This window comes from Vulpes vulpes, chromosome 5 (genome assembly GCF_048418805.1).
Source record: "Vulpes vulpes isolate BD-2025 chromosome 5, VulVul3, whole genome shotgun sequence".
NCBI lineage: Eukaryota > Metazoa > Chordata > Mammalia > Carnivora > Canidae > Vulpes > Vulpes vulpes.
The window spans coordinates 63,760,452-63,775,930 of NC_132784.1; the positions used below are offsets into that span (position 1 = coordinate 63,760,452).

General features: G+C 60.6%; 1 protein-coding gene across 5 annotated transcripts; it reads left to right on the top strand.

Annotated features, from left to right (window-relative positions):
* Positions 1-412: 412 nt before the first annotated feature.
* CCDC88B (coiled-coil domain containing 88B) lies at positions 413-15,145 on the top strand. 5 transcript variants are annotated; one of them, XM_072758311.1, is made up of 28 exons: positions 414-562; positions 881-1,023; positions 1,178-1,289; positions 1,374-1,443; positions 1,520-1,578; positions 1,666-1,749; positions 1,837-1,980; positions 2,169-2,314; positions 2,423-2,504; positions 2,664-2,822; positions 3,384-3,530; positions 3,712-3,820; positions 4,017-4,153; positions 4,237-5,355; positions 8,943-9,070; positions 9,148-9,265; positions 10,021-10,116; positions 10,198-10,338; positions 10,623-10,879; positions 11,228-11,371; positions 11,573-11,759; positions 11,880-12,025; positions 12,303-12,401; positions 12,580-12,746; positions 13,003-13,116; positions 13,304-13,510; positions 13,664-13,732; positions 14,647-15,145. In XM_072758311.1, exons 1-28 carry the CDS (start codon positions 503-505, stop codon positions 14,700-14,702), a joined length of 4,500 nt encoding a protein of 1,499 aa, XP_072614412.1. In that variant the 5' UTR covers positions 414-502; the 3' UTR covers positions 14,703-15,145. The 5 variants fall into 5 exon arrangements, 4 of the variants coding, with proteins under 4 accessions (XP_072614414.1, XP_072614412.1, XP_072614413.1 ...); XM_072758312.1 differs by having other exon boundaries at positions 10,021-10,104; XM_072758313.1 differs by lacking the exon at positions 10,021-10,116 and having other exon boundaries at positions 413-562.
* The last annotated feature ends 334 nt before the right edge of the window (positions 15,146-15,479 follow it).

Below are 15,479 nucleotides of genomic sequence, written 5' to 3' on the forward strand. Positions count from 1 at the left end.
TCAGAGACTTGTTGGCAGCTTGTGGCAGCATCTGCCACAGGTTTCCCAGGTTGGAAGTGTAGCTTGGGTGAGTTTGAGAAATATGGGGCAGGGGTGGTTGGGGGCAAGCAAAGCCGGGCAAATCAGAAGATGCAGGTGTGGACACCCAGACTCACCACCCGAGGCCATCTCAAGTTTCAAATTTCCAGAGAGGTCGAGGTCTTACCTGCCATTGATCCCTGATCCCTGTGCCAGGAGAGCTGTGGGTGGCACTCCTGGGTGGTCCAGACCTCACCTTCCCCTGCTCACCTCTGTGCCAGCCCTTTGGAGATGCTGGGAGGATGTGGGGTGGTGAGGTGAGAGCTGAGGCAGAACTCTGGGGGTGTAGGGGCCCGCCTGCTCCCGGAAGGAGGAAGCTGCATAATGTGTCTGTGGCTGGGTCTGGGATCCCCGGCCAGGGGACTTCCTCTTCCTCTCAGGGCAGGTGTAGCTGCCACAGCACGACCAACACCCTGACCCTGTCATGGATGGGGGCAAGGGGCCCAGACTCAAAGACTTCCTGAGTGGGAGCCTGGCCACCTGGGTGAGGGGGCAGGTGGGAGGGGCCTGGGGGAGGGAAGTGAGCAGCAGAGAGGGGCTGGTGCTGGGTTTGGAGCAGGTCCGCAGTTGGGGGTGGAGGTGCTGAGGGCAGGGGTGGTGGGCTCAGATGTGGGGCCGGAGAGGTCTAGGTAGCTGTGGGGCAGGAGAAGGAGTCTAGACCCAGGGGCCAAGGGGAAGGAAGGGAAAGGGTAAGGAGGAAGCTGCAATTGTGCTCAGGGGGCAGGTCGGAGGGGCTCCAGAGTCACTCTGCTGGTAGCAGAGTTCTGAATCTGACTGGCAGACCTGTCTTGGCTCCCCACAGGCACTAGGACTGGCCAGCCTGGTGGGAGAGGCCGCGGAGCCCGAGGGGGAAGAGGATGAGGAAGGAGAGGGGCCCTTTTGCCCGGAGAAGAAGCTCTTGCATCTCAGCGATGGGGCCTTGCTCCTCCGGGTGCTGGGCATCATGTAAGAAGCCAGGGGCCAGCCTAGGGGTCTGAGGTGGACCCTCCCCGCACAGGTTGCTGGGAGGAGATTGAAGGCTGCTGGGTGGAGCCTGGTAGGGGGAGGCAGATCTCGATTGCTGCCCCCCTCCCCCACACCTAGCCCTCTGTGCCCATAGAGCTCCTAGTTCTCGAGGGGGACCTCGGATGGCCAGGGGCTGTGATGGTCCTGCAGCCAGGCGGGTGCGAAACTTGAACCACCTGTGGGTCAGGCTGAGGGACTTCTACCAGGTGAGGGGTTTCGGAAGGGGAGGCTGGGTTTGGAGGTCCTTGCCAGGAGGTCCCCCCTCTACCTCCTGTCTCCTCTGTCCCCAGGAGGAGCTGCAGCTGCTGATCCTGTCGCCGCCCCCAGACTTCCAGACATTGGAGTCTGACCCCTTTTCAGGTGCTTTCTCCTACCACCCCTTCCTGCTTCTATCCCCTCACCCCACCCCTAACTTTTTGTGGCCTGTGCTCCGCAGAGGAGGCGGTGGAGGAGTTGGAAGGCATCCTCCGGCTGTTGCTGGGGGCGTCAGTGCAGGTGAGCAGGGGAGGGAGGGTAGGGTCCAGGTTTGGCCCAAGAGGTGGGAGACTCCTGTGCCAGCATGTCCGCCCTGTCTCCCTGCAGTGTGAGCACCGGGAACTCTTCATCCGACACATCCAGGGCCTCGGTCTTGAGGTCCAGAGTGAGCTGGCTGCTGCCATCCAGGAGGTATTTGGTTGATAGCCTGGGCCTGCCACCTGGGGGCACCTTGCCCCTCACCTTCTTGGGCTGAAAGGGCTCTCCCTACCCGCCCAGGTGACCCAGCCTGGGGCAGGTGGGGTGCTGGCGCTGGCTGGGCCTGAGCCTGGGGATCTGGAGCCGCCAGAGCTGGAGATGCTGTTCCGGAACCTGATGGGGGCTTTGTTAAGGCTGGCACGGGAGCGTGATATGGGGGCCCAGGTAGGAGGTATTGTGACCCAGGTGGAGGAACAGGAGGACTGTGGGGAGCCAGATATGTGGGAGGGAGAGTTGGGGTTGGGAATTGAGGGTCTTGGACCAGCAGAACTGCAAGAACCAGATTTGGCTTGTGGTGACTGGGGGACACGGGATGGGTTATTTTCTGGCTTCTGACCCTTGGATTCTCACAGCGTCTGGCTGAACTGCTGCTGGAGAGAGAGCCAGCCCCCTTGTTGCCAGAGGCTCCTGCCAGGAGTCCCCCCGAGGGCCCAGCACACCACCTGGCCCTGCAGCTGGCCAACACCAAGGCCCAGCTGCGTCGCCTGAGGCAAGAGCTGTGAGTACCCCAGGCTGGGAAGTGGGCCCGGAGGGAGCGGATGGAGGTGGGTGGGATCGGGCCTGGGGTTCTGGGTCCCCACACCCCTCTAGCGTCCCTTCTCTCCAGGGAGGAGAAGGCCGAGCTGCTGCTCGACTCCCAGGCGGAGGTGCAGGACTTGGAGGCCGAGATCCGAAGGCTCCGCCAGGAGGTGCGCTCAGATGTCCCTCTCCGCTGTCGCATTCCCTAGCTCTCTCCCCACGCCTCCTCTGTCCCGTCGCCTGCCGTCCCCCCCTCCCTGGGCACCTTCCCCTCCCTAATCCCGGTGGCCCGCGGCTGGCCGTTCCCAGCTCCGCACCATCTGGCTCAGGCCCAGGTGCTGTCGGGACAGGCCAAGCGGGCCGAACTGTACCGCGAGGAGGTGGAGGCCTTGCGGGAGCGGGCCGGTCGCTTGCTCCGCCTGCAGGAGGAGCTGCGACGCTGTCGCGAGCGGCTACAGGTGGCGGAGGCCTGCAAAAGCCAGCTGGAGGTGAGGCGGGGGCGGGGCCCGAGGCAGGGCCCGGGGGCGGGGCCTGCTGGGGATTGGGAGGGCCAGGCAGGGAGCGATTTTGGACCTAGAGGCGAGAGGGCAAGGTCTGGTGGACAGAACAGCATCGGCTAGAAGAAATGGGTGACGGCTAGGAGAAAGGGGTGACGTGGTGTCTGGGGAGAGGCCCTCTGCAGAATGGGGCAGATGGAGGGGGATGTGGGGGCGGTAGATCAGGGCAGGTCCTGGAGAGGAGGGTGGGGCCGAGTGCGGGTGAGGAACTGTCTGGAGAGCTCTTTGCGACGGGTCCTAGACGGATGCCTCCTGGCGTGGGAGTTCTTGGAGAGAAGGGGCAGGGCCGACACAGGAGGGGGCAGGGCCAGGTGCTAGGGAAGTGGTACCTGGATACACCCTGTAGTGGGAGGGGCAGGAGGGAGGGAGAGGTGGGGCCCAGAGAGCACTGGGGTGCAGGGTCAGATGTGGGAGAAAAGGCAGGGTCTGTGGCCCTGGAGTGTTTGAGGGCAGCTTCAATCGCATCACCTATTGTCTCTGCTCCCCCACCAGGAGGAACGGGTGCTCTCCGGGGCTCTGGAAGCCTCCAAGGCGCTTCTGGAGGAGCAGCTGGAGGCTGCTCAAGAGCGCTGTGCTAGGTTGCATGAAACTCAGCGTGAGAATCTGCTGCTGCGGACCCGTTTGGGCGAGGCCCATGCGGTGAGATTGAGTGGACCACCCACCTGTCACTCTGTCATCTGTGACCCTGGTGACCTCAATGGTCCCCTAGGGTTCTCTAACGATCGCTGTGATCCCTGGCTCCTTGCTTCTCCTGGCAATCTAGGCCACACATTAGCCTGGCCTGGTGGGGAAGGCTTGTCTGACCCTGCCCTTCCCCCAGGAGCTGGACACTCTGCGGCATCAGGTGGACCAGCTGGCAGAGGAGAATGTGGAGCTGGAGCTGGAGCTTCAGCGGAGCCTGGAACCACCTCTGGGCTTTCCTCCGGAGGGTGAGTAGGGCCCCAATAGAGGGGCTGGGGATGTGGGGCTGGCTGCCTGTGCTTTCCTACAACTCTGCTGGGAATGGCTTCTGACTTCATCTTCTTCCCAAGGTGTTGGGGAAGGGGTGTCTAGGGGTGTATGGGAGGAGCCAGGGATCATTGCAAAGGGTAAGGAGGGGTCCTAACCTCATCTCACATGTCCCAGCATCCGTGCCAGGAGCAGCTCCCTCACTTCATGATGAAGTGAGAGAGGCAGAGGCTGGGCGGCTGCAGATCCTGGAGAGGGAGAATCGGGAGCTTCGGGGTCTGCTACAGTTGCTACAAAGGCAGCCTGGGGGCCAGGTGAGTCCCCTCCCCTAACCATCCTAGCTGGTCCTTCCTTGCCTCCCCCTCTGGGCTTGACCATTCCTCTCATGTACCCTCAGCGCCCCCTGCTGGAGGAGCAGAGCGAGGACTCCTTGGTTGCAGAGCTGGATGGGGCTCCTCAGACTTGTCTGGCCTCAGACCTGGGCCCCCAGGGTTTGGCTGTCCAGGTGGGGGATGAAGGCACCCAGGCCTCAGACCCGGCTCCCCCGGTATCAGACTCCGCCCTTGAGAGATTAGCTGTGCATCCCCAGGCTTCTGATTTAGACCTGCGGGTGATAGAGAGGCCCCTCCAGCTGGCTGTCATGGCCCCCCAGACCTCAGACTTGACGCTCCAGGAATCAGGCCCCACTGTAGCAACACAGAAGTGCCCAGAGAATGCTGGCCATGGAGCCCTTCTCCAGATTCCCACCTCTGTGGTCTTGCTTCAAGGTCCAGGGCTGGAAATTCAGGCCGAGCTGTTGGGAGGAGAGGCTGGAGAGTCAGGGCCCAAAGCCCGGGAGGGCCCTGCAAGCAAGCCTGGACCCCCAGAGCTCAGCCTACGTGTGCAACTGGAGGAGCAGGAGACCCCAGGCCAAGGGCTGGAACTACCCAAAGGGCAGAGAGATGCCAGAGGGGATGAACAGAAGCTGGAGGGGATGATTGGTGACCCAGCCCAGCAAAATCCACCGCAGGAGTCTGAGGGGGCTCTGGAGGCACAGACCTGGCAGGGGCCAATCTCAGGGGAGATCTCGTCTGGTGGAGTCCCAGAGCAAGAGGCCCTGAGGGAGGAGGTGGCACAGCTCAGGAGAGAGGCTGAGGCACTTCGGGCAGAGCTAGAGGCCCAGGCCCGGAGGCTGGAGGCCCGAGGCATGGAGGCTGCCCGCCTCTCTGAGGAGCTGGCTCAGGCACGGAAGACAGAAGCCGAGGCCCACAGGGAGGTGGAGGCCCAGGCCCGGGAACAGGCTCGGCTGCGGGAGGCAGTAGAGGCAGCAGGCCGGGAGCTGGAGGCTGCGTCTCAGGAACGAGAGGCACTGGCAGAGGCCCTGGCAGCCGCAGGCCGAGAGCGGAGACAGTGGGAGCGCGAGGCACCCAGACTCCGGGCCCGGGCTGAGACAGCTGAGGAGCAGCTGCAAGAGCTGGAGAGCCAGGATCGCCGGCACCAGCAGGAGGCTGAGAGGGAGAGGCAGGCCCTCAGGGAGGTATGTTGTGGCTCACAGCCCAGGATAGGCAATGGGGCTCTGGTCAGCTGCTGGGGTTTGGGGTATTAATCCCATCAGTAGCCTCGGGATGCTCAACACCTAGCTGTGGCTGGGAATAGAAAGGGGAAATGCACCCCTACAAGGAAAGGTGCTTGGCCTGGGACACAGCGCAGGTGTCCCCTCCCTCTGGCAGGATGGGGATAAGAGTATGGATGTGGAGCCAGACTGCTTGGGTGCTGCTCCTGGCTCTCTGACTGGTCGCCGACTCACCTCTACCCTGTTCCTCCTTCCATAAAACGGGGACACTATTCACCGCTGTCTCAGTGGGTCTTTTGGAAGATCAAGGGAGGTAACTGTGCGATGAGCCTAGTTCATGCTGGGCAAAGGCTCAAGGCATGTCAATTATTTATTATTTATTTTTTATTTTATTATTATTATTTTTTAATTATTTATTTTTAAAAAATACTTATTTATTTATTTTTATTTGCCGGGGAGGGGCAGAGAGAGAGGGAGAGAGTGAATCCCAGACAGATTCCACACCTAGCTCGGAGCCGGACATGGAGCTCAATCTCACAATCTGAGCTGAAATCAAGAGTCAGATGGTTAACTGAGCCACCCAGGTGCCCTGAGACATGTTGATTATTAAGAACAGGGGATCCTTGGGTGGCTCAGCGGTTTAGCGCCACCTTCAGCCCAGGGCGTGATCCTGGAGACCCGGGATTGAGTCCCACATCGGGCTCCCTGTATGGAGCCTGCTTCTCCCTCTGCCTGTGTCTCTGCCTCTCTCTCTCTCTGTCTCTCATGAATGAATAAATAAAATCTTAAAAAATATATTACTAAAAAAAAAAAAAAGAACAAAGTGTGCAGGAGTCCATGGCAGAGGGAGCTTGTGCCAGGGTGGGGGCAAGGAGGCTTTGGAGAAGGTTCTGAGGAATGGGCAAGATTCCATTAGGTGGGAAAACCATTTCATTCAGAGGGAACAGCATGTGCAGAGACTTGAAGGCATTAACAATGCTTAGGGGCCTGGGTGGTGGGAGAACAGGGCCAGACAGATGTTCTGGGCCAGCTTTGCAAGTGTCAGTACTCTATCTCCAAAGCCACCCAAGTATGTGGGCAAACCTGCATGAGGCTGGGTTTGAGGAGGGTCCCCTTGGTGTGCAGGGGAGCCTGGGGCCATCAGGAGGCAGTGTCAGTGGTCCAGATGGCAGGTGCAGCTGCCTGGGGCTGGGATGGGGGATGGAGGAAAGAGACCTGGACATGCCGTCATCCATGCACTGAGGCATGTTGACAGGGATCTCCTTGGTGCCAGGGACTGTACCAGGCACTCAGTATGCCGGTCCTAGGGGAGGCTCTCACAGTCTGGGGTGGAGACAGGACTATGCAGGGAGCTGTGGGAAGTCCAGGAAGCACAGTAGACTCAGGCTGGGTCATGTCAGGGAAGGCTTTCTGGAGGAGAGAGAGAATGGCAGTGAGCCAGGAGGAGGCATAGGTGTGACTGTGTGTGTGTGTGTGTGTGTGTGTGTGTGTGTGTGGTATGATGTGGGAAGCAGAGGGAGGCTAGGCAGAGGATTCACTAGGGTTCCTACTGGGCAGGACCCCATCTTCCTTTCAAGCTAAAGAAGGAGTTGCAGCTGTTTTTGGGCAGAAAATGACCTCAGTGACCTTACATGAGGGCAATGACTTTAAACCCAGCGGAACGTTGAAGGGAAGCGGAGTAGTAGGTACTAATGTTGAGAGGCCCCCCAGGAGAAGCAAAGGAGACTAGGAGGCAATGGGAAGGATGTTCCGGCCAGCAGGCCTGTGCTTTGGGGGAGAGTGTGCTGCAGATGAGGAATTGAATCTTCCAAATGAGTACAGTTTCCAGTCTCATCCCTACTGTTCAGATGAGGACACCGAAATTCAGAGAGAAGGAGTAATTTCCTGAGAGCCCCCTCAGGCGGAGAGGAGTGGGGAACACACTGATGGGGTGACCCGGGGTTAGGCCTTCCTTGGGCCAGGCAGGCCTGGGGCATGGGAGAACAGGGGTGTGGGCGTGTGGGCGGGACGGTAACATGGAGAGGCCATCTTTGGGGTCCACTGTGTAGGATGCGACAAGAGATCGTGTCTTCTAGCCCAGATCCCTGGCCAACTGACCCACTGTGTGGTTAGGGCTGAGTTACTTAACCTGTCTGCATCTCCTGGAAAACTGGAATACAAATGACCTGCCTTATAGGATCCCGTGGGATAATGAATGTAGAGCTGTGGAGTGGAAATGCAGGCAGGTGGACCGCGCAGGTGAGGGTAGGGTGAGGTGCAGATGAGGACAGGGTGTGTTCCGAGGAACCGAGTGGGTGGAAGTGCCTGAGGACAAAGGGGAATTTTGTGAGATTTCCTGGACAGAGCAGTTCCTGGTGATACCTGGGTGTGGTGCTGAAAGAGGTGGCTAGCCCAGGGAGCTCAGGGAACCAGGAGCCAGGACTTGTCCACGTGGGCTGGGGGGAGGGCAGGAGGTGCAGTGAGGACGGGGCACTGAGGGCTAGGGCCAGGGCCTGGAGGGGGCCAGCTCAGGGGTTCTGGCCAGAGGTTCAAATCTCTGCATCTCTACCACTGATCTTCCTACCCTTAGTCCTTGGGCTCTGATGGAGGCGGGTGAGAGGCCGCAGGGCCTCATGGGACTTGTAGTTTTAAGTGAGAGTGGACAAGGGTCTCCAGAAGCATAGTGGCCCTGGGCAGACTTGATGCGGTTGCAAAACCGGGGAGATCAGAGCAAAGGTTGTCCACCTGGTGTCCAGAGAAAGGATTTAGTTGACGGCTAGTCAGAGCTGGCCCTTCCTTGTGGTTTCATTCTGCCAGGACCCCTGCGCCTCAGAATGGTTTGACCTATCTTCTTCTGAGCCCCACATGTGGACTGGGCCTCCTGCCCCCTTCCGCAATGGTGCGGCCCAACCGCCACAGGATGTCTGGCCTAGCCCATAGCATCTCTCCCTGCCCCCTCAGTCTGCACTGTGGTTGGGCCTGACTTTCACCAGGTTCCTGCCTTCTGCAGCCATCCTCCTGTGGCCAGGGCACTTTTCAGATCTGCCGCTTCCAAGCCCCTCTTTCCCTCACATGGCCAGTGTGGCCTCAGGACGTAGGGCGCGTCTAGCTGCCACTGGGCGCACTAGGAACTATGGGCTCAGAGAGGTAAAGATGCTTGCCTGGCGTCTTTTGCCCTCCTGGACCAGGGGCCTCCCTCACCCAATGCCAGGCTTCTGATCCTAGCTCTTTCGTGGTCACTCTGCAAGGTGGCGGCCAGGCTTTGCTCCCATTGTACAGATAGGGGAGTAGAGACCCAAAGGGTTAAAGATATTTGCCTGGGGGCAGGGTAGTGGTGGTGGTGGCCCCTGGCTCCCTCAATCAGTAGAGTATATGACTTGATTTCAGGGTCCTGAGAGCCTACTTTAAAAAAAAAAAAAGAAAGAAAAAGATATATGCCTAGAGTGACAGAGGAAGGACAGACTCTCAGGCCTTGGTATCTGGGCCTCCCCTGCCCCCCACTCCCCAACCCTCTCCCTGGTGAGGATGGTGGTCTTCCCTTCTGGCTCTGAGCCCCCTGTGTCTGCCCTTAGGAGCTAGAGAAGGCGATGGTGCGGGGCCGGGAGCTGGGGGCACGGCTGGAACACCTGCAGAGTGAGCTGGAGCAGGCGGCTCTGGAACGACAGGAATTTCTGCGGGAACAAGAGTTCCAGCACCAGAGGTGGGGTGTTCCCCAAGGGGCAGAGCCAGGCCCAGCAGGGCTTGGGGAGGGGCTGGTGCTAACACTTCTCCCGGCAGGTACCAGGGCCTGGAGCAGCAGCTGGAAACAGAGCTGAAGGCGGCAGCCATCAGCAAGGAGGAAGCCCTGAGGGAGCTCAAGACCAGGGCCCTGCAGCTGGAGGAGGAGCTGGTCCAGGTGAGGCTCGCAGGCCCCTGGGTGCCTCATGCCACCTCTTCCTGCATCCTGCCTACAGATGTCCAGGGCTGTGTGCGCTCGCATCCCCCTCCCGCCAGCCCCCATCTGGTTTTGGCCAGTCGCTTGCCTTGTGCCCCATCTTGGGGCCTCTTGGAGAGCACCCCTGTGCTGGGAGTCAGGTTGACTCTGCCCAGGCTGCAGTCTCCGAGGGGGCTGGTTTTCCTCATTCCTCAAACGGATGGAACTCAATGGCTCTGCTCTGAGGTGATGGCTGTGTCTCTCTTGGGCCTCACCACTTCCTAGTGAGCTCAGTTACTGCCGTCGTCCTAAGCCGACAATCGTTTCTGAGGCCGCTGCTGTGCATGAGCTTGGTTGGTGGGGCCCAAGACCAGGAAAGAAAATGGGCCACTGTAACACAGGGGATCAGGGGACGGTGGGCACCCAGCAGTGCCCTAGGTTTGTTTGGGGGAAGTGGCATTGAAATTGGGGCCCAGAGGAAGAAGAGCAGGGTGCAAAGAGTGTTCTGTGCAGGAGAAAGCGGCTGGGGCAGAACTGAATGATGCAGAGCAGGATGGATGGAGAGTGAAGGTGGATCTTTGGGAGCCAGGAGCACAGGAGTGTGGGACCCAGTGACAGAGGGATGGGGGCATTGTTAAGTGCTGCCAAAGGGGTGAGGGTCCCCTGGGTTAGGTCCCTGCACCATCCTGAGGTGGCCCCTGCACCCCTGCTTGACCTCCCGAGGCCTCTCCTTGCAGCTACGCCAGGGCCCGGAGGGGCTGGGGCCAGAGGGGCACGCTGAGCCCAGGACCCTACGGGCCCAGAGTGGGCGGCTCATCGAGGTAGAGCGCAGTGTGAGTGTCGACCTTGGTGGGCCTTGGGAGGAGGTGGCCCCAGGGGCCTGGCCCCTGCTAACCCCTCTCTCTTCGGGCCAGAATGCAACACTGGTGGCCGAGAAGGTGGCTCTGCAGGGGCAGCTGCAGCATCTGGAGGGGCAGCTGGGAAGCCTGCAGGGGCGTGCCCAGGAGCTCCTGCTGCAGAGCCAGCGTGCGCAGGAGTACAGCAGCCGCCTGCAGGTGGGTGGCAGCCTAGGTGCCCTGTCCCCTGCCCTATCTCATGCCCCCTTTCCACCTTTCCTTGCTCTTTGCTCTGCCCAAGCTCCCAGCTGGCCGCCCTATTTGTGCTCTAGTCCCCACCCTCTGCCCCTGCTTTCTGCCCTCTGTCGCTGCCGCTCCAGCCTTCAGCCTCCTCCACTGAATCCTCTGTCTGACTCCTCTGCCTTGCCCCTGGCCTTTTGCCCTGTGTCTGTTACCCCCTGGCCACTCTCTGGCCTGAGAGTGCACCTCCTCCTGTGTCCTAGGCTGAGAAGTCTGTGCTGGAGATGCAGGGCCAGGAGCTGCACAGGAAGCTGGGGGTGCTGGAGGAGGAGGTGCGGGTGGCACGGCAGTCCCAGGAGGAGACCCGGGGGCAGCAGCAGGCTCTGCTGCGGGATCATGAGGCACTGGCACAGCTGCAGCGGCGGCAGGAGGCCGAGCTGGAGGGACTCCTGGTCCGGCACCGCGATCTCAAGGCTAACATGCGGGCGCTGGAGCTGGCCCATCGGGAGCTGCAGGGCCGGTGAGCCTCCCCCCGGACTCCCTGGCTTCTTTCCCAAGCAGCCCCTGCCTGCGCGCAGCAGACTCCCTTGGTGGGTCTGACACCCTCCGCCCCCTGGAAGGGAAGCACCACCCCTGGACACAGCCACCTCTGGTGCCGGGGCCCCACGTGGGGCTGGCCTCCGGGGTGAGCTCACCCAGAGGCTGGTTCATCACTGGGAGAGTTGACACTTTGCCTGGCATTCTGCCCAATGGCTTTGTTTGGAGGCTGGTGCTTAGGAGAGGGCAGATCCCTAGGTCCACATAGTCCAGCCGCCCGCTTGCCCCAGCTGCAGGTGTCTGCAGCCCTCTCAGTCCCTGTGTATCCCAGGCATGAGCAGCTGCAGGCCCAGAGGGCCAATGTGGAGGCGCAGGAGGTGGCCCTGCTGGCAGAGCGGGAACGCCTGATGCAGGATGGGCATCGGCAGCGCGGACTGGAGGAGGAGCTGCGGAGGCTGCAGAGCGAGCATGAGAGGTACAAGCTCTGGCATGGCCCCACCCCTCTAAGGCCAGGTCTCAGGGTTCCCATCTGTGAAGTGGGTTGGTGGTGAGTTATTCCCCATCCCTGTGGGGTCCTGTTTTGCCACTTCTCCCCCAGCGTGGCTCTTCTGGCCCTTATGGTCGGGGGGGCGGGGGGTGGAGTGCCTTTGGAGAGCATCTCTTCTGGACTCTGCAGGGCTCAGATGCTGCTGGCAGAGGTGTCGCGGGAGCGGGGGGAGCTGCAGGGAGAACGTGGGGAGCTGCGGGGCCGGCTGGCGCGGCTGGAGCTGGAGCGGGCACAGCTGGAGGTGCAGAGCCAGAGACTGCGTGAATCCAACCAGCAGCTGGACCTGAGCGCCTGCCGGCTGACCACGCAGTGCGAGGTGTGCTGAAGGATGGGTGGTGGCTGGCTGGGGGTGGGGAGAGGGTGGGGGAGTGCGAGGATGCCACTCTGTGCCCCATTAAATCCCCCACCTGCTCTCCTGCCTGCTCCCCACCTCCAGCTGTTGACAGAGCTCCGGAGCGCTCAGGAAGAGGAGAACCGGCAGCTGTTGGCTGAGGTGCAGGCGCTGAGCCGGGAGAACCGGGAGCTCCTGGAGCGCAGCCTGGAGAGCCGAGACCACCTACACCGGGAGCAGCGCGAGTACCTGTGAGCAGGGTGGTGGGTGGGCCCTGCTTGGCTGCTGGAAGCTGGAGTGGGGCCTGGAGACCTCTCTGGCTGCTCCTGGGGAGAGGCCCCGGGAGATCCTGGGAGAAAGGGCTGGAGCTGACCACCTAGGGCTCAGGATAGCAGCACTTTGGCAACCCTCACTGGAGCACACGGGGGTGTTAACAACCAGCAGGGTTGGAGTGGTGGGTGCCTCCTAGCACCTGAGCCTTGCTCCTGCCTGGCCTCATGCCCGCCTGCCCCCTCCTCCTGCTCTCAGGGACCAGCTTAACGCATTGCGCCGTGAGAAGCAGAAGCTGGTGGAGAAGATCATGGACCAGTACCGAGTACTGGAGCCTGGGCCCCTGCCCCGGACCAAGTGAGGGGCCCTCCTCCACCCCCAGAGCCAGGGAATCCTTTCAACCTCTGCCCCTGCCCCTGCCCTGCCCTCTCCAGGCCCCAGTGAGGGTTTGCATGGCCTTTGCCATCCCCAGCGTGGCCCTCTTGTCCCTCCTTCCTCCCTGGCCTTACTCCCTCTTATGCCCTCTTGCCCCCAGGAAGGGCAGCTGGTTGGCAGACAAGGTGAAGAGGCTGATGCGGCCCCGGCGGGAGGGGGGCCCCCATGGGGGCCCACGCCTGGGGGCCGATGGGGCTGGCAGCCCTGAGAGCCTGGGGGGCCCCCCTGAGGCGGAGCTCTCCGAGGGCAGGGAGGCAGATAGGACAGGTGGGTCTGGGGGTCGGGTGACCAGGATGGTCCCTACCCCACATCTCCTATCCCCATGCTGGTACTTGTCAACACCTCTGGCCTCTATCTTCATCTTGTGTGGCTTGCACATGTACCCCCATTGGCCTTCCCGCTGCAACCCCACCCCGCCCAGATGCTTCTTGTGGTTCCTTGCCCTGCATCCCTGCCACAACCCTCTCAGCTGGGACCTCTTTCCTGCCTGCGCTGCCACCCACCCAGTCCCACCCATCCACAGCGGCGTCTAGGACCTCAGAGCAGCAGAAGATTTTAGTGAGAGGTCATTTATCCCAGTCAGCAGATGAGGAAGCCGAGTCCCAGGGAGGGGACATTCCTTGCTCAAGGTCACACAGTGAGTTAGTGTCAGAGCCAGCATAGGCCCTCCTCCTGTCCCCGCCCTCCTTCACCCAGACTTTACTTCTGGCTCTGCAGCCTCCTCTCCGTGCTCCTTGGCAGCTTCACCCTGCCGGCCCCTCCACTCTGCCCAGGCCCTTTCTGTACTGCTCCACACCCTATGCCTATGCCTATGCCTCTTTCAGGGTCCCCCTCACCAGCACCTATGCGCCGGGCCCAGAGCTCCCTCTGCCTGCGGGATGAGACCCTGGCAGGGGGGCAGCGGCGGAAACTCAGCTCACGATTCCCTGTGGGGCGAAGCTCTGAGTCATTCAGCCCCGGGGATACCCCCCGGCAGCGATTCCGACAGCGTAGGCCAGGCCCCCTGGGTGCACCCACATCCCATGACAAAGGTGAGAGACAAGGATCCCTGCTCCTGTTTGCTCCTCAGCTCCCTGGAACCCACCAGCTCCTTGGCCAATGGAGCTTCCCTCCTGTCCCTTGGGTCTCCCACAAGGCCTGCCCCTGGTCCCCATGGCCCATTGGCTGCCTTGTGCATCCCTTAGGACCAGGCGTGGGATGGGATGGCTCCATTGAGACCCTATCTGAAAACCAAGCAGATGCCAATGGAGAGGGTGAGTGAGGGTATTTGCCGTGCCCAGGGCCCCTGGTTCATCCACTCATAAACTTGACAATGAGGCTTTACTCAGTATCCAGGGATGTGTTAGGGATACAGCAGGGGATGCAGCTGAAGAAGCAGCAGGGGACATTCTGGTTTGGAAGGCAGACAGTAAACAATATGCACAAAAATAATAATTATCTACAACGGCCCTGTCCAGTAGAAATATGTGAGCTACGTGTGTAGTTTGGAATTTCTAGTAGCCTCATCAGAAATGTAAAGAGGTAAAATTAATTTTAATAACATATTTTATTTATCCCATTATACCTGAACTATTACTATTTCCATGTGTAGTCAGTGTGGAAAGTCACCAATGAGATATTTTAATTAATTAATTAAGTCAGTCATCTTTATTAATGAAGTAGTTTATATTATTTTTTTTCCTGCTACGTCCTTGAGTCCAATGGCTATTTTACACTCAAGCACAGAGAAGTTCAGATCAGCTGCACCCCAAGTGCTCAGTCCTGCCCTGTGCAGCAAGATGGCCCTTGCCAGCCCCAGAATGTTAGGAGATGGCAGTGCTCTGGGAGAGACAGCGTGCAGTGGGGAAGGAAGTCAGGAGTGCTGGGTGGGGCAGGTTGCAATTTTAACTACCGTGCTCAGGGTAGTCTTCAGAGAGGAGGTAAAGTTGCAGCAAAGGTTTGGACTGTGGACATAACCTGGGGAAGAACATTCCAGGCAGAGGGAACAGCCGAAGCAAAGGCCTGGCCAGTTCAAGGACTGGCAGTTGGAGTGAGGAGGGAGACGCCAGAGAGGAGCTGCAAGTGGCAGTCAGGGGCGGTGGTGGTGTAGAAGGTGGGGGGCCCTGGAGGCTGCCTGGAATGCTGGGAGCTCCAAGGGAGCAGGCCTGAGCTGTGCCTTTCCCTTCAGGCCTCGAGGTACAGGAGCCGGAGAAACACCCTCTCGCCCCTTCCCTCAGTCAGTGATACCATGTGGACTGGGGGCTTGGGCTTGGGATCTTCTCACCACTGGAGTCCCAATCGGGGCCCCCGGCAGCCTAGGAATGCGGGGATCCGGGCCACTTGGAGCCCCTCTGTGGGCAAGGAGGCCTGGGCCCCCAGCTCCTCCAAGGCCTGCCCTGGGGCCCTGAGATGGAGCTGGGATAAGCCTGTGGACAGAGGGGACGGCTGGCCCCCACAAGCAGCTCCTCGCCAGGGCTCTGGCTCTCCCATGAGGCCCTCACTGAGGAGGCCATCTCTGGGTGACCCCCCAGCGGAAGGAGACGGGCAGAAGTGGCCAAGAGAGTCCCCTGTCTGGTCTGGGCGGGGAGCCAAGGACCATTCACCGGGGAAGGTGACCTGGGCCCATCTCTGACCCATAGCTGGGATGCAAGGGCCATGAGAATAAAGCTGGGATGCCACCACCTGAAGCTGTGCTCTGTGTTTACTGACTGTATCCCAGAGTCCCCAAGGCACCAGCCATGTGCACAGCCCAACCACGTGGGCCAAGGTCTGTCCCCTTGACTCCCTTGCCCTGTCCAGGGCAGCGAAGGGCTTTCCTCAAGGGACCGGCCACTGGGGCTCAGTTGGATGGCCCAGTGGGGTGAGGAGGTGGGTTCTGAGCCTCCCAAGTCTGGGTTCCAGTAAAACCCCAGATACTCCTCCCCATCCCCTCCTCCCCTCTTCTCTACTTTGCACGTGTATCCCCACTCTCTTCCCACCCCACCTAGGGTTGAGCCCCTCCCCAGTGAGTTCTCAGCCTGG

Bases quoted from the DNA above. Each gene is read 5' to 3' on its own strand.
- CCDC88B (XM_072758311.1), top strand. From the start codon at position 503: ATGGATGGGGGCAAGGGGCCCAGACTCAAAGACTTCCTGAGTGGGAGC. The intron at 1,750-1,836 runs GTATTTGGTTGA...CTACCCGCCCAG, and splicing joins TGGCTGCTGCCATCCAGGAG to GTGACCCAGCCTGGGGCAGG. The intron at 13,733-14,646 runs GTGAGTGAGGGT...CTTTCCCTTCAG, and splicing joins AGCAGATGCCAATGGAGAGG to GCCTCGAGGTACAGGAGCCG.